This window comes from Nelumbo lutea, chromosome 2 (assembly GCF_056320005.1).
Source record: "Nelumbo lutea isolate HS-2025 chromosome 2, American lotus-T2T, whole genome shotgun sequence".
Taxonomy (NCBI): Eukaryota; Viridiplantae; Streptophyta; class Magnoliopsida; order Proteales; family Nelumbonaceae; genus Nelumbo; species Nelumbo lutea.
Window position 1 is genome coordinate 23,631,479 of NC_142685.1, and position 21,237 is coordinate 23,652,715.

Genomic DNA, 21,237 nt, shown 5'->3' on the forward strand with positions numbered 1-21,237 from the left:
CTTCTAGGAATACTATTAGATCGGATGCTTTAAAAAATTTTTATTCATATAAACAAAATTTAATTTCTTTGTTATCAAATCTTAATTCTAAAGTTGCAATTACTTCTAATGTTTGGACATCTAAATTTAATATAAGTTATATTTGTGTTAATGGCCATTTCATTGATGAAAATTGGCTTTTAAATAAAAGAATTTTTAAGTTTTATTAGGCTTGAATGGCCACATACTTGCTAAGATATTGTTGTAAGTATTTTAAATACTTTGCATGCTTATGGAATAGAAAATAATTCATTTTGATAATGCCAACAATAATGATTCTGCAACAAATATTTTAAAATCTCAATTAAGACCATGTTTAAATGGTAAATTATTTCATATCAGATGTGCATGTCACACCTTAAATTTATGTATTCAAGATGCCTTGAATATTATTTATACTCATATTTCTAAAATTAGAAATTGTATTATATATATATATATATATAAAGTTCAGGGGCAAGAAAACAATAATTTAAATATTTATGTCAAATTATGGTTTAAAATATAAACATTTTATATTAGATGTAAAACATAAGTGGAATTCTACCTATGCTATGTTAGAAAGTTGTATTTCTCATAAACAAATTCTTCTTGATTTTTGTAATTCAAAAATGCTTAATGATATGATATTTGAGGAAGACTAGGAAATGGCAATCTGTATAAGAGATTTTTTTAAAGCATTTTTATGATGCAATTAATGAATTATCAGGAATTTATTATCCAACTAGTTGTAATTTACCTTATCAATTAATGATAATTAGTGATTGTTTTGCAAAATATAGAAATAATCCACAATTTCAATGTATTGTTGAAATAATGGAAAATAAGTTTAAAAAATATTGGGAGAACATTCCTCCCCTTTATTGTTTAGCTACAATATTAGACCTTAGGATTATGAAAGATGGTTTAGATATTTTACTTAAATCATATTGTGAAAACATGAATATTGAAATAGGAAATAAAAAAAAGAACTTAATAATTTGTTATTTGTAATGTACAATTTATATGAATCTGAAGTTTCCTACAACTTGTACATCATCTTCTACTTCTGATCTTGAGCCCAGTAATAGAAGAGAATTTTTTTTATTTAATAAGTAGAAAGCAGAAATCTAATAATTCTACAACAAGTTCATTTATTGAACTTAATTTTTATTTACAAGCAAAGTTTTCTAATTTAGGTGAGGGGACAAATAATTTTGATATTTTAGCCTGATAGAGTGAATATTCAAAAAATTATCCAGTTCTCGTCGTCATGGCACGTGATCTACTAACCCCTCCGGTGTCTATAGTTCCATCGGAGTCTTGTTTTAGTGTAGGTACTAGGGTGTTGGACGACAAGAAAAGTTGTATGAACGATGAAAGCATAGAGATGTGCATCTATTTCAAGGATTGGCTAGATATCGAAGATAGATTACAAGACAAAGGAGGGCATGATACTACACCGGATATTTCGCTTGAAGCGGATGATGAAAGTCATGATTCATTAAGTTGACTAGCTGTATAGAATTTTTTATTTTTTTTCAAATTATTGTAATTTTTTTAATTTTATTTACTTTATTTGATATTTTTAAATTTTTAACAATGTAATTTTGTATTTTTAATTTGTAATTATATTGTATTTTTTATATTTTATTAATTTATTCCATTTTCATATTTCATTCATCCAAGTATCCAATGATCCAATCATTGTATTTGTAATTTGTATCGTTCAAATTTAAATGAAATAAAATTCCTATTTTTTTCCAATTTGTTATTCCACCATTCTTATTTCAATTTGGTTAAGTATTTTTTTTCATTTATGTGTTAGATAACTTGGATTTCTCATTTCTTAATTTTTCAAATAGTTCCCAAAGTTCAAAGGAAAGTTAAATATTTTAGTTTTACACTTTTACTTAGAAAATAAATCAAAATTAAAAAAAAAACAAAAAAAAGTCAAAAAAATCAATCTAGCCCAGTTTGGCCCAGGCCCGCAGCACCGCACAGGTCTGGGCCATGAACCGTGCTAGGCCGACCCCCAAATTTTTCACCGGGGAGGGCAGCACGACCCGTGGCAACCCACACTTTGCGCAGGCCGCCACCCACTTTACACCTCTACATTCGGGTGATTAAGAACACTCTATAAATAGATTGGTGATCGACCTAGTGTTACAAAACAACAAGTTCATAGTTCTTTGTTTGTTTATTTCCTAAGCATCATCTCTAAGTGGTTTATAGAGGTCTAGTAAGTGAGTGCACATCTACCAGTGGCCTGTATGATGTTTTATCTTGGCGACCGATTTGCAATCACATGGTTGCACCGTAGCAAGGTTCAAAGTATCGACATGTATCAGATGATACACCCCTCCATGGGTTGTATCGGGTTAGACCATGGTTTAAAGGGTATTTGGGACTTAAACCGACCTCTCTGAACCGATTTTGAAAAAAATAAATAAAACTTAAAAAAAAAACACCGATACATGCTGATACACCCTATCGGCGTATCAGCTTGTGTCGATACTTTGAACATTGACCGTAGGAAGCAAATGTAGTTTTAAGGAGTGTGACCAAGTGGCATGACTCAGCCTTCCCTTCTCTGCAATTCTCTGTTTCGTCTTCGTAGTTCTGCAACATTGCCGACATTTGGTTTGAAAAGTGTTTATCGATAAGTTCTATTCTGTCTTAGTTACATTATTTTTTCAACAATCTTAAAACCACATTTATGGAACCTATCTCTACTAACCCCATCATGAGGAATCAGATATTGTCAACAGTTCCCAATTTCTCTAAGATTGAACCTTTCAATGGAACCAACTACAAGTGTTGGAGACAACACCAAATCATTTTTTGGCTTTGATTAGTTTAACCCGTTTTTTACTTTTAATTTCAAAGTTAGTTTGAAATGTTTTGTATTCTTCTTCCTGTTTGTTTTGTGTCTCTGTGTCTCTACGAATAGGTGCCTTGTTGCACTGTTCTAGAGAGGCACTTCTCTCTAAAAAGACACATTTGTGTCCAGTTGGGTGACTAAGAACACTCTATAAATAGAGTGGTGTTCGACCCAGTGTTAAAGGACAACATGTTCATAGTTCTTTGTTTGTTTCTTTATTGAGTATCATCTCTGAGTGGTTCAAGAGGTCTAGTAAGCGAATGCATATTTACAAGTGGTATGTGGGTTGTTTTATCTTGGCGATCAATTTGCAATCACCCGACTGCATCGTAAGGGACAAATGCGGTTTTAAGGAGAATGACCAAGTGGCACGACTCAACCCTCCATTCCGTGCAATTCTCTGTTTCATTTTCATAGTTTTGCAACATTACCGACATTTGGTTTAGAAAGCATTTACTGATAAATTTCATTCTACCTTATTTACATTATTTTTCCAACAAAGGTTAGTGTGGGATTGGCCCTTAACACCACCCAACTATTAAGGAGAGGACGGAGGGAGATCTAAGAATGAGAGAAGAGTAATGGTAAATTTTAAATAAAGAAAATTAAGAAATATATACAAGGATTTTTTAGGAGATATATTGTATATCGAGATTTATAAGGTTTTTTATATGATGGGAGATTAAAATAGTTAATTTAAAAGTTTTATTATTATTTTGATAAATTCTCTATTTTAATACTTCACATGTATGAATGAAAGAGAGAATGGGAGATTCTATGTGAGATGTATGGTGAGAGACCCTTGGCCTATAACATTTATGTATGGTTCAATATTGGCGACTCTCAATCACACAATGCACAATGCTGAATGTATCAACCTCTTTAAGTTTCAACTATTTGATTTGATTCCCACAGTCGTTTAACGTCAGAGATGGTAATGTCAATGGTCTCATGTGTGAACGAATTTCTACTATTTAGTTGGTAGGTGGTACAATCTTTTTATCTCATTAGTATATATATACATATATCCACGTCTGTGATAAGGAAATGGAGGCCATGTAGATCTCCATTCATATCAAATTAGTATCTTGCTCTCATTTTCTTTATTATATACTTGAATGGAGAGTTCTGTTTGAAAAAGGTTTTAGAAGAAAATTAAAAATTAGATATGAAGAACTCACGATGCAACTGATCAGATGCTATTATAATGTATAAGATTGGCACGTGTGAAAATACCCGTTTAAGTCTGCCAAAGGTTAGGATCATATCCACTCTATTCCTCCCAAGACCCCATATACCTGATTCAACTTTGAGTAGTGGCCTTTTTTTCATTATAACGTGCAAAGAATGCATTAAAGGAGTGTCACCAATTTCCTTGCTTGAGAGTTTTATTTTTAGTCCTTGTTGTTCAACCATCAGATAGGTTGTTGAATAAAGGGAAATGGATCAGAGACAGGTAGGTGGTAGTAGGGATGTCATCAGGTCAGGTTCAATAACAGTACTGCCATTGTTAGCTAAGGTTATTACAATGTCATTATATCGATCAATGGATTCGGTTTGGTGTGGGTCACAACATATTGGGGCATATCGGCCAATGATTATCTTATCGGTGACCTTCCAATGTGTCCCACAATGAATGTTTTGAGGTTCAATGGAGAAGTATGGACAGGTTCAATGCAGATTTCTGATTTTCACTGTAAAGTTATAAATATTTAAAATGTCAAAAATTTTCATTCTATACACCAATACTCGCCCATAAATTAACATCAATTCGGAACTAACACCCACCCAACTGTATTTTGGATCTAAAAATTCTGGCCCTGTGCTGAACCGTCATTTTGATTGATTGGCGAGTACAAATAATTTGGCAAAGAGTAGACCACACGCTGGCTGCATTATGTTTCTCGCCATTCTAAATGTTGCTGGGTTGCTATTACCTACTCATTCGCCATTTGAAGTGGTGGGTTCCACCACATCATGAGAGGTTCAAGGAAACTGAATTTTTTTTTTTATTTCAATAGCTGACGTATCCTTGTTTCATTGGCGGGTCACAAAGAAGTCCTGCAACCACAGTGACAGCAAGAAACAGTTTTTGCCTTCAATCGTAATGGTCTCCTAGACTCCTACCAAACTGACGGGTTGGTCAAATTAAAATCTGCTGCTACATATATTGGTGGCATGCAACCACCAATGAATGGAAAATACACCCACTCATCTGCTACCCACATCTCTATCCATCGAACATTAGTGGCACATTTGGAACATCTCCCCGTGAATGATAAGGGGGATATTCCCAATGTTGCAGCTATAATGTCCTGTAGAAATAAAGGAACAGTTTGTGGGTAGTAGACTCGAGTCCAAATACACGAGTTCTGAATTAAATTTAAGGTATTAAATCAGATTTTTTTTTTTAATTTCAAACACTTGAATGTGCTATTTATTGGAGGTCGTAAATGATCAAGGTTCAAAATATTATTACATATTAATCTATACATATTGTATTGGGGCTTTTCAATATGTGGGGTGTATCGGATCAGGCCATGGTTCAGAGGATAGCCTTACAACATACGATTACAGTCGCAGCAAATTTCTCCTCCCCCTTTCTGTGCCAAAACGATCACTCTATTGAAAAGATAAACAAAAATAGAAAACTTCACTTACCAAATGCCTGACACTTAAAAAGATTGCGAGGAGTTGTAAATTAAGTAAAATATGGCTTAGTTAGTCTTCTTTCCCTCCTGCTTTACTATATTTCAATTCCTCCACGATTGTTTTCATATTAGCTTCTTTAACCAGGCTTAAATAAAGAAGTTAAACTTTTCTTTGAAAGAGAAAAAGGTCGGAGACTATGCAATCGAGGTGGGATTGTTACTGCATACATAGAAAATTTTCTTTTTTGGGTATAGTGGAGGAGGTCGTATAAAGCTTGAGTAGGATAAATAAAATTCATATTAAAAGAAAGAGGAAAAAAAAGAAGAAAAGACAAGTGATATTTCATCATCTGTAGTTATTTCTTCTGTTAATTTTAGAGTACAAGTTGGCCTTCAAGATCAAGTCATTTCCAATTTTGTTAATAAGAGATTCAGATCATGTTAAAGTGAATCTGTTTCAAAATTTTCTTTTAACGCTCATGAATTTGGACAAATAGGTAAAGTGTAAATACAAATATGTGAAGTATAAATGCATAAAAAATACAAAGTTTTGCTCTCTATATATTTGTTATTTGTACTCCTTCCAAAATGAGGGAAGAGTGAAAATACAACTATGGGTGTCAATTGGACTGGATTTGGTCCAACCCGATCCAGTCCAATGTGAGTCCATTATAAATGGATCAGGTCCAATCTATTCCAATGAATGTTTTTTATCAATTTGGACTGGTCCAATTCAATTTTTGGACCATTCAATCTGTTCAAATTCATTTTGATTTATATTGGTTTCAATCCAAATCTGGTCTATTGATACATATATTCTTATCTTATATCAATAGACTAGATATTGGCTTAATCCAACCCAATCCAATATAAATTTGTTACGGATGGACCAAGTCCCATCCAATCTAATAAATATTTTGGATCGGATCGGTCTAATCCAATATGTCTTATTGGTCCGTCCAATCTATCCAATTTGATTTTGGACTAGATGGGGTCCAATCCAAAACTGGTCCATTGACACCTTTAAATACAATTAAATATGCATAGTTCTACACGTAGGCTCCACTTGTATTTACAAGAACACATTTGTTTTAGAACTCTTCCTAAATGGAGACTAAAGCTCTGTTTGCTGGCAGTGTAAATCCGAACTAGATACAAATTTTGAATTGAATCTATGGTTTGCACTCTTATTCAATGCAAAATTTGACTTGATTGATGGTGTCTGGTGCAAAATTTCCACCACTTTCCTCTTAACCTTAACTCTCTGTCATATAAATGGGGAAATACATCAGTTTTCTTCTTATTTCACTCCTCTCAAATAATGAAATAAATAACCCTTCCTTTATGTCTTACCTTCATTCTCTTTCTTATATAATAGAGACAACATCATTTTACTTTCCTTTTTACTCCTCAAGTAAAAGTGACCAGTACAAATTTACACTTTGTGCATGCATGCAAGCAAAGTTTTGAAAACTGGACTAGACTGGACAGTCAGACCGATTGACCTGGTGACCATCCAGGCAATCAGTTCTGTTTCCCCGTAAAACCATTCTGGGGCCAAAAACTGTTGATTTGATCAATAACCCGACCCAGGCAGTCAAATTATTAATTCGAATAATAGTTTTTAGTCATTTTTTATTTTAATTATTTTTTGTTTTTTTTATTTTTTAATCAAAATGGGCGATCCGTTCAAATCAAATAATCAAACCGGTGGCCAAAGTGGTTTCGGATAGGTTTTTAAAACATTCCATGCACTGCAAATATGAATAAATTAAAATTCCATAGGAAGATGTAATGAAATTATTTTGAGTTCACATAGCCTTCAGACAGGCTGAAATTAAGCAAAAGATGGATTGCATGCAGCAGGAAAATGCAACCCTACATTTGTATTCATTCATTCCCTACTCCACCCTATAGTCCTACCTCTTTGTTTTCTGTTTCCATCACTAACAATGCTCTAAATTCCTGAAAATTAATGAGTCTACTGAGAAGGCCTCGTGAGGGTAAGAAAGAATTTCATATAAATCGAAGGTATCTAAGCTCTTGGGGTTGTTCCTCAATTTGGACGTAGTTTTCACTACTTTTTTAAACTAAAGAATAGGATAAAAGAAAAAGAAAATTTCCAACTTCATCTAAATACTAGAAGGGTGCATGTTTAACAATATAAGCCATCTATTTATTTAAAATTGGTCCAAATCATAATGATATCTCAACATTTTCCAACTTTCTTTGAATTTAAAACATTGATCTCATTTTTTACTCTTTCAAAGCTTTCATTAGTCTCTTGCTTTTAGAATTCTCTATTCTTATCTACGTGTGCCGAGTATATATATATATATATATATATATATATATCTGATCATCATCATCACGTAATCAGACTATCAGTAATCTCATTTCATCTACCTACCACCTTACTTATAATCAAAGAATATCATTAGTAATCCTGTATTATTTTACAATTTACTTTAGAGTTATTAAGGTTTAAAGTATTAATATATCTAAGGTTCTAAATACCGATATGCCTGATACACTGATAGGGGTGCATCAGACAGTATCGGTACTTTTTTTTTAAATTCAGTTTAGGAAGCCGGTTTAAAGTTTCTCCACCCCTAGAATCGGTCAAAATCTTGATACATCCTCTGTAAAAATGTATTGGCAGAGTACTCCTGATACGATATATATCAGCTGATACGTGTCGATTTTTTAAAACTTAGATACACCCAGCCAATATGTACACACATGCATATCAAGTGTTTCAAATCCATATAACTTTTTTTTATTTTTATAATTGTTAGAAATGGTTTAAAACCCAAAAGCCCTACATAAGGTGCACCAAAGTATCTAAATTTTTAGCCTTGGAAGTAATAACTTGTGGTTCGTGTGTAAAAATCTTATACATTGTTTAAAATAACATAACACAATGTATAGCACATACGTTTTTTCTCTTTTTTTTTTTTTTTTTGAACTTTGAGATACACTAAACACAGAGATTTTGGGACATCTGTGAAGTTTAAAATACAGCATTAAGTGTGCAATAATGGTAGCAACATGGTGGTTGACTGAAACTTAAATCAGCAGAGAGTGTTGTTGCTTTTATTGGCTCATCTCTTCTAACTTAAATTCAATATTGAGCATATCGATACTTTGAGAGCATGACTCATCCCTTCTGATCACTTAGAGTTGTTTTCATCCTTTCTCTGCTGAGTTGGAAAGCCATGATTAAAGGCATTGAAACAATAAAAAGGTTGTCTTCAACTTCCACCCTCCAGAGGACAATTAATTCTAACAATTGGATTACTTGTCAAACTTGAACTAACCCCACCAACACATTAAACACTACATTTGGAGTGGTCAGCTGAGGAAGGTTTATTTGAAGCTGCAAAAAGAAAGTTAACGCATGACTTCGATGACCCAAACACAAATATTTGAGCAGGATTCAAGTCTTAATTACCTGAAAGTGGAAACCCATTTAACAGATGCTTTTTCTAATACTCTATTTGATATCATCTTTTCTACCTTTTATTCTCTATAAACTATGTCATAAATTCCTAGCGTTTGGACCCCCATATCTTGAAGAATTGAATTCAATCATCAATATTCAATAGTTTATATGTCATTCCATGAAAATAATTTTGAAATTGAAAGCTAGTGTGAACATGAATAGAAATGCAGTACTCGTTTTCTCTTAATTTTATAAAATTCTTGAAGAACTTTTCCTCAACTTTCTGTTTTTTGATAAACTAAATAGAGCTTAAGGCTGAGTTTGGGTGGAGTATAAATGCAAATATGTAAAGATTTAAATGTAGATGTACTGCAGTAAGGAGCCAAAAAATGGCCAATACTATAGTTTCAAACAAATGCGTTTTAACTTTTAGTTATTGAAGCTTGGTTTGGGAAGAATGCAAATACAATATTTATATATGTAAAATGCAAATATAAGGTTTAGAAATACCATTCATAAGGTTTTGTATTATACTAGTTTGAAAGCATTTGTACACCCCATCATGGCTGAAGGGGTGAATTGATACTTTGTACCACACACATCTTCTTTTCTAATTTATTTTTTTCAAAAATAGGGAAGAGGGGTTGGTCTTAGGCTTGCCTAGACTTGTTCATGCGCCGGGGGGCAGGTTTGGGCCGCACTTTGCCTCTTTATAAACAGAAAACTACTAGGCTCAAGCCCAAGCCCAAGCCCGAGCCCAGCCCTATATAAAGCCCAAAGCCCAGACCCGAGCCGAAAGCCTGATTTTGATAGATATTTTATAGCATATTAATAATATATTATATAATATTTTATACATTTAATATATGTAATACTTTTTTGCTATTAGTTTTATTATTATATAATATATATTATGCATTATTAACATATATATTATATTTCTGTTATATATTTAATATTATCGGGTTGAACTTATTTGAGAAAGCCTGAGCCCAATTCAAAAAATAATCGGGCCCAATTTTTAGAGTCCGAGCCCGACCCCAATCCACATGCTTAAAATTTTGTCCAAGCCCGATTTAAAATGAATCAGGCCAAGCCATCCCACCGGGCTACCCAGCCCATGAACAGGTCTAGGCCTGCCCAGCCCTTGAAACAGGTCAAAATCCCAAAAGGTTCATATTTGGCTTATTAATAACCTACTTATAAGACATGTATTAACCAATATGGCCTGATACATGACAAAATTTGAACCTTGATACTCCACATATCTGCATTTGCACTCTTCCCAAACTGAGACTAATAAAAATTTCATATATAATTAGCATATACCTAGGTAGTTTTTTCGTCAAAAAATGTTGTGCCCTTGATTGTCACATACATCGAGAATGGTGCATCCAATAGTAACCAAGTCATATTGTTGGAGATATGACAATCCATATTATTGTATTGAACCCTACAAATTAAGATCAGACTGCATTTTGAACCAGGAAAATTAGGAACTGGTTCAATAGAAACCAGCTGACTTCTGTGATTTTTAGTTAAAACTGTGAAAAACATCAGGAATAGATCCTATCTCCAGTTTGATGTCTGATCTGATTTTCAAAATGTTAGAGTTTAATTAATGGAAGTCACATCTGCCTTTTACAGAATGCGCCCCAAAAACATCTCACAGCACATTGCAATTGTGTATTGAAAACACCTCCCAAGTACAAGAGATATTCTCAATGCATGTTGAGATGTGCATGTGTGGACATTTTTAGGGTGCGTTTTGTGAGGCGCATATGTGATCTCTAATTAATAGGCCTTTTATTTGGAAATAAAAGATGCAAGTAATGTCCATTAACCATGTCACAGAAAGCCTATAGTTCCATAGGTTTGATTCTACACCTCCTATTTTGGAGGGGTGTCAAATGACCATCTCCTATATTCATTATATTACCATCTTCCATCCTGGAGAGAGTTTTTAAAAAGAGCAGATTTTAAGGTTTTTATAACATTTGAAGTATTGCCTGTTAATTATATGCCCACTGGTTCTGATTGTCCAGTTCATAAGTAACGATTCATATTTCTAGTTGCTAGCAACTTCTTTAATCTTTCTGCAGTTCGAAATTAAACACTACTTTTACTAGTTTACGCCATTACTAAAGTGGTAATGTGGGTTCTCTTAATAAAACTTCCCTACACAGAAAATCCAAAAACATCCCAAACACGCATCCAAAAAGAAAATTACTAACTGAATACGGATCTGCTGACCATAAGATGTTGGCCACAAAATCTTACTCATATTTGGGAACATTATGAATTAATATCTGCTGACCACAAGCCACAACAGCCTACAACCACACATTAAGGACATCTCTTAAACGTTTTATACTTTTATTGTCATTAATTCATGGGTATATGATCCGACGTGTGGCTGTGGTGTCTTGTGCACAGGATGTAGTCAGAGTTTTGTGATCAGCAGATCCCAACTCGTCAAAGAGAGGGTGTTCGCCAAAATATCTGATTTTGTTTTTCCAAAACAAAAACAATTAATTGCCACTACAATAACTTCATATTGTTTTGCTGATGTGAAATGTGATAGTCGCCTTTTCTTTTGAAAAGCAAAATCATATGTGTTGTCAAACAAACATCTGATGAAATTATACTCAATATACGCAAATCAAATTCCAATGTGGAATAATATTACTGGCCTGTTTTTTATCTCTTTCTATTGCACTGGAGCTAATGAAGTGAACCACCTGAAAATAACCCTAATTGTATTGCAAACTTTTTAGAGCTGTTTTTATACGATAAAATTTATAGCCAAATTTTGATATATATATATATATATATATATATATATATCAAAACAAATGTATCAAGCTTGCTCTAATTTCCTTGTTTTCCACCAAGAAAATCTGATTTTCTACTTTTTTTCCTTCTATTTTCAAGAACAACTATATCATCTAATTTTTTTTAAGGGGGCAGTTTGATAACAACTGAAGTGGGTAAACTCAATGGCTTATTTTTTTTTAGTGAATAATTACATTTTATTTAAAAGATTGTGATCTCCTTAATGGCATAAACTAAAGTTGAGTTAATTACTTTACACATGAATATTTTATAATTAATCAGTTTATCCAGTTAAAAACAAAGAAATAAGTGATTCAATTCAGTCACTTAAATCAAATAAACCATAAGAATAACACAAATGGGAGTCATCGATGCCATTTTTTGAGAAAATGTGCCAAGAAAAAACAGTGATGGGAACAACGGATGGTTGTTTGGTTCCACTTTTCCAAAAAATGGGAAAAAAACAACCATACTTTGGAATTCGGGAAAACATGGTCAGAAGCAACGATAAAATTAATGTTTTCCCAGATTACTTACCATTGCTGCCAATAGTAACATGATGTGGCAGTTACATGGCATCCAATGTGGCACAACTTTGAACTGATATGGTGCATCACAATGCACCACAAAATTTGTTTCTGTTAAACAAATCCTAACACAGTTTGTTTTCGCTGGAGGCCGGACTTCTTGTTTTCAGCCACTGGAGACCGGATATCTTCATTTTCAGCCACCACAGGTCAGGCTGCTGTGTTCAGACCATTTGTCTTCTCTTCAGAACCGCCACAGGTGTGCCTTTAAACTCTTATTTATTTATTTATTTATTTTTTGATGTATGAATCATCAGATCTTATTAGTATTCGTGTAATCATCAATTTTGTTTTTTTTTTCTTATGAATAATTGGATCTGTAATAGTTATTTCTGTTATGGTTATGGTTAGGGGTGGCAATGTGCCAAGTTTTTCTTGAGCTGCTCGAGCACGGCTCGGCTTGGTTCTAAGTCAGCTTAAGCTTAATAGAGCTCGGATTGTTAGGCTTGCGAGTTAAGCTTGGATATATATATAATAAAAATATTATAATTCTTATTTTTAAATATTAAATAAAAAATATTTTTTATTTTTATAAAATATTTTTCCTTAAATTGAGCTTGAACTCAAACTTATGAGTTTTTGACTTGAGCCAAACTCATATTCACTGTTTTAGCTTGAACCGAGTTCGAACTCAACCCTTATACAATCTTAGCAAGCCGAGCTCTAAACCTCATACTATTCGGTTGGGTTTAACTCGGCTCGAATCCACCCCTATTTATGATTAAGAAATCACAGGACCTGAGTTTATGTTATGGTTATTTCAGTATCACCAATAAACGTTGCTCCTGGCCATTGTTAGAGAAGTAGGACGTCAGCCAAGGAGGAGGATTTCTTTTTCTATGGACTATATATAGGCTGCTATATGATCTATTATATTTCTTTCTCTTGGGACATAGAAGATTTTACGGTAAATAAAAAGTTGCATTGTCGTGAGGTCGAGGGAGTGTAGGTGGTTGAAAGAGGTTTGTATTGCAGCTACAGACTTATTCAACAGATGAGAGGGTTCATCTGTTGAACCATCAAACCATACCATCAATTTATGCAAGTTAATATTTATGCATTTTTTAGTCTAGACATATTTTTTATGAATTATTTGTCATTTTCAATTTTTTTGTCATTGTCTTTTTTTTTCTGATTTTGTTTTTTCTGAATATGTTAATACACACAAGAGACCGTATGATGAATATGGGATTCTCCTACACCTTTATAATATATACACACTAGATAATGGGTACCGGTGTAGAAAACGGACATGAGGCATTGATATCAAACAGAAGGCGGTGCTGTTTTCTGCTGGGAAAACGTTCTACCGTTGCTAAATTAAGAAAATGACGCTTACAACACAGCACCGTTTACTTAGATTTTCCCTAAGTTTTAACGTGCAGATTTGGATAAAGCCATAAAGCCAGACTAACCGCGTTTACTATTACAAGCAGAGACTCCGCCCATTCAATCCCATCCTTCCACGTCTGAGTCCTCCACTGTCATCCTCTATATATAGGAATCCTTTACTGGTAAGCTGTAACACCTCTCTCTCTCTCTCTCTCCAAACTGCAGAGCCATGAGAAGCACTGGTGAGGTAGTTCACAAGGTGAACTTCACCACCCCAAGAAACTTCACGACCTCATTCAAATCTGATCTGAAGGAGACTTTCTTCCCAGACGACCCTTTCCGGCAATTCAAGAATGAGCCACCGCTTCGGAAAGCAAAGAAGGCAGCCCAGTACTTCTTTCCGGTCTTCGAATGGCTGCCAAAATACAACTTCCGTCTATTTCGATACGACCTGCTCTCTGGAATCACCATTGCTAGCCTGGCAATCCCTCAAGGCATCAGCTACGCTAAGCTTGCAAACATACCATCAATAATCGGCCTATGTAAGCAGTTTCTTCCATCCCTCTCCATTCATATTTCAATGTAATTTCTCTCCGAATAGCTTGATGATGAATCACTGGCAATTTGTTGCAGATTCAAGCTTTGTACCGCCTCTAGTATACACCATTTTCGGTAGCTCGAAGGATCTCGCCGTCGGGACTGTAGCGGCCGCGTCATTGCTTTTGTTTTCGATTGTAGGAGGGGTAGTATCACCCAAAGACGACCCAACATTGTATCTTCATCTAATATTCACTGCTACCTTCTTCACCGGTGTCTTTCAGGCAGCTCTTGGTCTCTTCAGGTGAGACTCTGATCAGAGAGAGAGAGAGAGAGAGAGAGAGAGAGTTCCACTGTTCTTTTCCTTATTCTGTAATCTATATTTGCAGACTCGGGATCTTGGTAGACTTTTTACCACATTCCACAATCACTGGCTTTATGGGAGGAGCAGCGACGATAATCTGTCTGCAACAGTTGAAGGGCATGTTTGGTTTGACGCATTTTACGTCTAAAACCGATGTAGTTTCAGTCATGCGTGCAGTCTTCAGCCAAAGACACGAGGTCTGGTGACTCTGGTCTTATCCTCATCAAGGTTCTAAAAACCGACCTGTAACCGGAACCCTTCTGGCCACCGGTTTTTGGGTCAACGGTTTGTCTGTCTGGTTTGAATGGACGGCCCATTCCAAATTAAAATTTTTAAAATTAAAAAAGTGATTAAAATAAAAAACAGCTAAAAATGTTGAACGGATCAACGGTTTGCCTGCCCAGGTCAGCGGGCCGATCAAATCAATGGCTTTTTTGCCAAGGACCCGGGATAAAGATGAAGCGGAACCGATTGCCTGAATGGTTTCCAAGTCAAATGGTCCAACCATCTGAGTCCTGAGTCAATGGCCATTCGAAAACACTATCCCCATCAACTAAAGCTTGAATTTTTTTTTTATAATTATTTATTTATTTTTACTTATTTATATTGTTGCAGTGGAGATGGGAAAGTGCAGTTGTAGGTTTATGCTTCCTCGTTTTCATCCTCTTCACTAGGTTCCTGGTAAGACCACAAAACATTCTTCTTTTCGTTTTTTAATTTTTGATTTTCCTTCTTTTTTTAGTTATAGATATGAAAATTATATTAATTCATAAAAAAAAAAATTGCAGAAGAAGAAGAAGGAAAAACTGTTTTGGGTAGCAGCAATAGCTCCAATGGTGACCGTGGTAGTGGGCTGTGTTTTCGCTTATTTGGTTCATGCAGAGAAGCACGGGATCCAGATCGTTAAGTTCTTAATTTTTCCTCTTTTTTTTCCAATTCCTTGTAGTAGAAAAAATGTGGGCCGGAGATTCAACAAACCCAACTATCAAGGGTCTTGGTAGCCATTAGCACTTTACACTGTTTCAGGCTTTGGGCCGGACCCATTCAATTTTGACGAAAGCCCAATCTTAGCCCGCCCAAGTTGCACAGACAGATCAGTGGGCCTTACGTGCTCACTCCAGGCACTCTGTCATGGGCTAATCTTAAAATTGGGCTGGCCCATTTTGATCCAAACCCAGAAGGCTGCAACCCGAACCTCAGGTTTCCATGGTTCAAGAATCAAGGGTACCAATATCTGACCCTGATGAGACTACCAATATTTGTAGTGTTAAAATATGGACTACATCTTCAATGGGAGACAGGAGTTCTGTTCCTCTTCTGTCCTTTTGATTGTACTTCAATGTTCTTGAATTTAGCTGACATTACTACGTTATGTGAGACAGGTGGGTGACTTGAGTAAAGGATTGAATCCTCTTTCAATTAAAGCTCTGAATTTTGACTCTAGGTACCTGCCATCAACCATAAAAGCTGGGATCATTACAGGCATCTTGGCTCTGGCTGTAAGACCACTAGCATCAAATCATCTTTTCTTGAAATAAATCTCCCTCCAGATTGCCTAAGCTTATGATGGTTTTGTTTTTCTTTTGATTCTCTCTACAGGAGGGAATAGCAGTAGGGAGGAGCTTTGCAATGGTGAAAAATGACCAAGTTGATGGGAATAAGGAAATGATAGCTTTTGGAATGATGAACATTGTTGGTTCCTTTACTTCCTGCTACTTGACTACAGGTCTCTTGGACTGAACCAAGTTTTAATTTGTTTTTGATCTACCAATTCAATAAATCAGTCTGTGAATGCTTCTCTTTGACATGTATGGCTGCTCCAAATGCAGGGCCATTTTCGAAATCTGCAGTGAACTACAATGCGGGATGCAAGACGGCAATGTCGAACGTTGTGATGTCTGTGTGCTTGATGTTAACTCTTCTGTTCTTGGCTCCTCTCTTCAAATTCACCCCTCTTGTGGCTCTCTCAGCCATCATCATGTCTGCAATGCTGGGTCTCATCGAGTATGAAAAGGCTTATCACTTCTTCAAGGTTGACAAATTTGATTTCTGCATCTGTATGGCTGCCTTCTTGGGAGTCATTTTTATTAGCATGGACATTGGCCTCCTCTTGTCAGTAAGGATCTCTTTGCTCACATACAGCATCAGATTTTAAGTTCTTTGTTAATAACACTAGTTCTGTTTGATTCCCATTTAATTTGTTATGTTTGTTTCAGGTGGGAATTTCAGTACTCAGAGCACTTCTGTATGTGGCTAGGCCTTCTACATCCAAGCTTGGGAACTTACCTAGCTCAACAATGTATGTTGATGTAGAGCAGTGTCCCTCTGCAACTGGGATCCAAGGCATTCTAATCCTGCAATTGGGATCCCCAATTTACTTTGCCAATTGTACCTACATTAGAGAAAGGTATGAATCAATAGTGAGAATCACCCATAAAGCACTTATTTTATTTTGCTTTTTCAATTTGGTGGCAGTTATATAGGGTCTTGGGAGGGGTAGACCGGATACAGTCCTAACCTTTGGGCTTTGGCTTTTTGTTTAGAACCAAAGTAACCACTCTCAGACTCAAACCCGCGTTCTCACACTTGCCAGCCTAAGATTTTACCATTACACCAAGTAATCGACCCTAATTTGAACAAAAATATATGTATGGCATTTACTAGAGGGTCTTACTGAATTTTTTTGCACTAACTAGGATTTCGAGGTGGGTTGAAGATGAAAAGGAAACTTTGAACTCCAGCAGCAATGACCTTGACCATCTTATACTTGATTTAGGAGGTAAGCATAAACAAATTCATAAATCTAAAGTATGAATCTCATAAGCATACCCACCCCCCCCCCCAAAAAAAAAAAAAGCACTGGAGTATAAATGGGGAAATACAAATTTGTTTCAGGTTTCACTTTGTTTTGTTTGTTTGGAATAGGTAAAATGACGCAGTTCCTATTTTGTATTGGGGCAAGCTAAGGTGGTGCAAATTTTGCATCTGTTTTTGGGATGCAAAATTTACACAAAATTGAGTGCAAATAAGGCTAAAAGTGCAAATTTTGCCCCAGGTGGGGGTGCAAATCTTTGTTATGAACAAATTGCTACAAACCCAAACTAGGTGCAAAATCGCTGCACACAAATGAAGCCTAAGGGAAGGTTTGTGCAATAGATTAAGCTGTAGTAATTATACAATGGAATTTCCTATGGATTATGGAGGGCAATAAATAAAATTGATCACAACCACTTGGCTGCTAACTAGAGAGTTGCTTGGTAAGAACCAGTGCATCCATGGAAAGTTCTAATGCTGCAAAGCTCTCAATGTAACATGAAATTTATACTGCAAACAAACTGATCCTATTGGAATTTTTGGAAATTTTGATATATCTCAAATTTCAGGTTTTTGGGTCGGTTCCATCTAAACTTAAAGGCCATTACCCAATGTTGGTCCCACCCCTGGTTGGCCATATAAACTTCAGCCCATTAAAACAAAAAGGATATACATTCATGTTGGGTTTAAAAAAAGATTTTACTCTGAACATATGTACTCTTGCAAGGAAAAATATTAGGGTCCTTTGGTTTGTAGTCGGAATTGGAATCGGAATCATAATGATTCATTCTTATAATCATGGTTCAGACAGAAATGAGAATGTGAATTAAAATTAATAGGAATTGAGGTTTCATTCTCAAGGGAGGGACAGGGAATGGCCATTCCCCCAAATGGAAGAATTCTATTTCAGCATGAATGAAAATGGAATTTTGATTCCGTCCAATCAAACAGTCGGCTATTCCTATTCCGATTCCAAACCCCTATTCCCACGAACCAAACGGAGCCTTAAATTGTTTGGCAACTAATATCAATGTAAATGTGGTTTTGTCACAATAGGAGTTACTTCTATTGACATGACTGGCATTGAAATGTTATCTGAAGTCTATAGGAACATGGAAAGAAGGGGAATTAAGGTAAAACCACATCTCTTGATTATCTTTTTTTTTTTCCTCCAAATAAGATGAACTAAATTATGTGATTGTATCATCTATTCAGATGGCAATAGTAAACCCCAGGAGAGAGGTGCTAGAGAAGCTGACATTATCGAGATTCATAGACTCCATTGGAAAAGATTCAGTCTTCTTATCAATCAAAGAGGCAACTGATGCATGCCATTTCCTTCTTAATGAATCAAAGCAGAAGAATTAGTCCATGGCAACCTCTGATGCCACAGATGGAAAGTCAATGAAGTTGATGATATAGTCTTGGAAGTATGAACCAATAGGTAAATGGCTAAGCTGATTATCTCAAGAGATGAATCAAGAAACCTCATTTTTGATGATCTATCTGTAACTATGCTCCAGTCAAGATGATAGTGCCATAGTGGTTCAGCCAGGGTGGTTTTCTGGCTGATTCCTCATTTCTTGTATCCTTCTTGTATGTTGAAATTAGCTCAAACCCCAATAGATGAATTAACGCACTAATCCAAAGTTTTTCCAGTGCATCAGTTTTAAGCTACTTCATGTACTTCCCAGTTTCATGCCAACCTGAAAGCAACGGTTGTATAAATAACCACTTTGTTAGGGGGAGGTTTCAACAAATATGTACAAGTAGAACCAACATGATAATATCAATAATACTTCAACTAATTTGAGGTTTCAACATGATCATTGACATTTATGGTTGAAAGTGAAATTAGACATTTCTAGTAGAAACAACAATTTGTATTGATGAACCCAGAAACATTTTAGGTAGAAAACAACAATAATGGTATCAAACACTAGTTGAAAGAGAGAAGGATATCACTAGTTTCAATGCTCCTTGATGATTCTAGAGATTGGGTTGTGCTAAATCTCCCAAGTTACTTGGATCTATCGAATATTCTTTAAATTTGTAATTCTCTTTTAATGAGTGAGTGCTCAACATCTTGAAAAAAAATACAGCTGAGAGAGAGAGACAGAGAGGTGAACAAGGATGTAGAAGAGATTGTATATTAGAGAAGGCAATAAGTAACAAAGGGCCAGAAAATAAAATGTTTCAACATACAATTCGAAGTTCATATAGAAATTACTTGGATAATTGATTCAGCATTGGCTGATAGCTTGACCTGTTCACGGGCTGAGCTTCGGGCTCAATTCTATGCTGTTTTGGGCTTGGGATTTGACCCAGGCCCATTATCATTTTGGCAAAAGCCAAGCCCGAGCCTCGCCCATGAGCAGATATACTGCCAGCTTGACACAATCCTCTTTCATTTGGACAGGATTAGCTGAACACAATAGCTGTTATAAATAGGCTATGAACCAATAATAGTATTTCACACCAGTCACAAAGGGGGGTGGATTAGCTGGAGACAAAAACATACACATCCAGCTGAATTAACTATCACGGTTGGACATGCCAGTGTTCAATACAGCTGGGTCTCAGATGAGGCCCACAGTAAGCACTGTTGTGTTCAACTGTAATGAATAATTCAGCCGGGTGTATAAAATTTTGTCTCCAGCTCATCCGGACTGGTCATAAAGTACATTGGCCTATAGCCATTCAACCTCTCTCACTGTGGCCCCAAAATAGTGTTGGACGTTAACATTGATTCCACAGCCTGCTTTATAGCCATCGCATTCAGGTAATCCCGAAATAGCTTGGGACTGGTAGTGTAAAACAAGATAAAGAAAATGATGAAATTATTATGGTTGTTGGAAATCTAAAACACATGTTGAGTGTGTTCTATTTCCATTGGGAGATATCATTGGAAAAAAGAAAAACATGAATGCAATAACATTGTCTCACAGTCCACGATTATCTATCAATTTATAACTAGCTTATATTTGAGCTGAACTAGGCAAAACAAGGGCCAACAAGTGATATTATGGTCCTTCAGGTTTGGATTTGGTTCAGTTTGTCTAGCTCAATTAATACTGGACCCCGGTAGACAAAAGCTTTTTGTACTGTAATTTCATTGAGATCTCTATACCCGTTTGGGAGGGCCCAGCTTTAGATTAGCTGTTTATGTGAATTCCAGATAAGCAAATCAAAGTAGCTTCATGGGAGAGTCACTTAACTGGCTTAACGAAAGTGGTTTGTTGGCTTTCCAAATTTTTACCAAGCATTACTTTTGGGGGGCATTCGTTTTTTTTTGGATTTTGAAAGTGGGGTAAGTTGGTCAATGGGATACCCATTGACCAACTTACCCCACTGTTAAGTGATACCCATCTGTTAATAACTTTCCCACCTGGGGGAAGATAACAACACTTGGATAGGACAAAAATGTCCATTTTAATAATGGATTTTTATGGCTAAAATGGTCATTGACTTATTTACCTAAAAAACAAAAGAACAAGGGTAAATAACTTATGAAAAGCAAACAAAGCCTTGGGGCTTTTCATGTGGTGCCCCCTTAGAACACCACAAGCCACTGCCCGAAAGCCCTCCCTAACGGGCACCACATATTAAATGGTACAAAAGGACTTAAGGGTGGCTATGGAACACTGAGTGACCATCTCGACTATTAGGTCAGCTATAAACTAAGGTAATGATAAAATCTAGTACAAGTATTTTTATTTTCACTTTGTCATCTTCTTCTAAAGCCTTTTCCCAAATATATGGATTTGGTT

The 21,237-nt window shown here is 35.5% G+C and overlaps 1 protein-coding gene across 4 annotated transcripts; it reads left to right on the forward strand.

The window, feature by feature from the left end:
- The first annotated feature begins 13,947 nt into the window (after positions 1-13,947).
- LOC148869223 (putative sulfate transporter 3.5) lies at positions 13,948-19,133 on the forward strand. 4 transcript variants are annotated; one of them, XM_088973001.1, is made up of 12 exons: positions 13,948-14,294; positions 14,386-14,593; positions 14,679-14,850; positions 15,269-15,334; positions 15,442-15,555; positions 16,036-16,152; positions 16,253-16,379; positions 16,483-16,769; positions 16,870-17,060; positions 17,350-17,432; positions 18,524-18,600; positions 18,683-19,133. In XM_088973001.1, exons 1-12 carry the CDS (start codon positions 13,982-13,984, stop codon positions 18,833-18,835), a joined length of 1,908 nt encoding a protein of 635 aa, XP_088829127.1. In that variant the 5' UTR covers positions 13,948-13,981; the 3' UTR covers positions 18,836-19,133. The 4 variants fall into 4 exon arrangements, 3 of the variants coding, with proteins under 3 accessions (XP_088829127.1, XP_088829128.1, XP_088829129.1); XR_016107970.1 differs by lacking the exon at positions 17,350-17,432; XM_088973002.1 differs by lacking the exon at positions 18,524-18,600.
- The last annotated feature ends 2,104 nt before the right edge of the window (positions 19,134-21,237 follow it).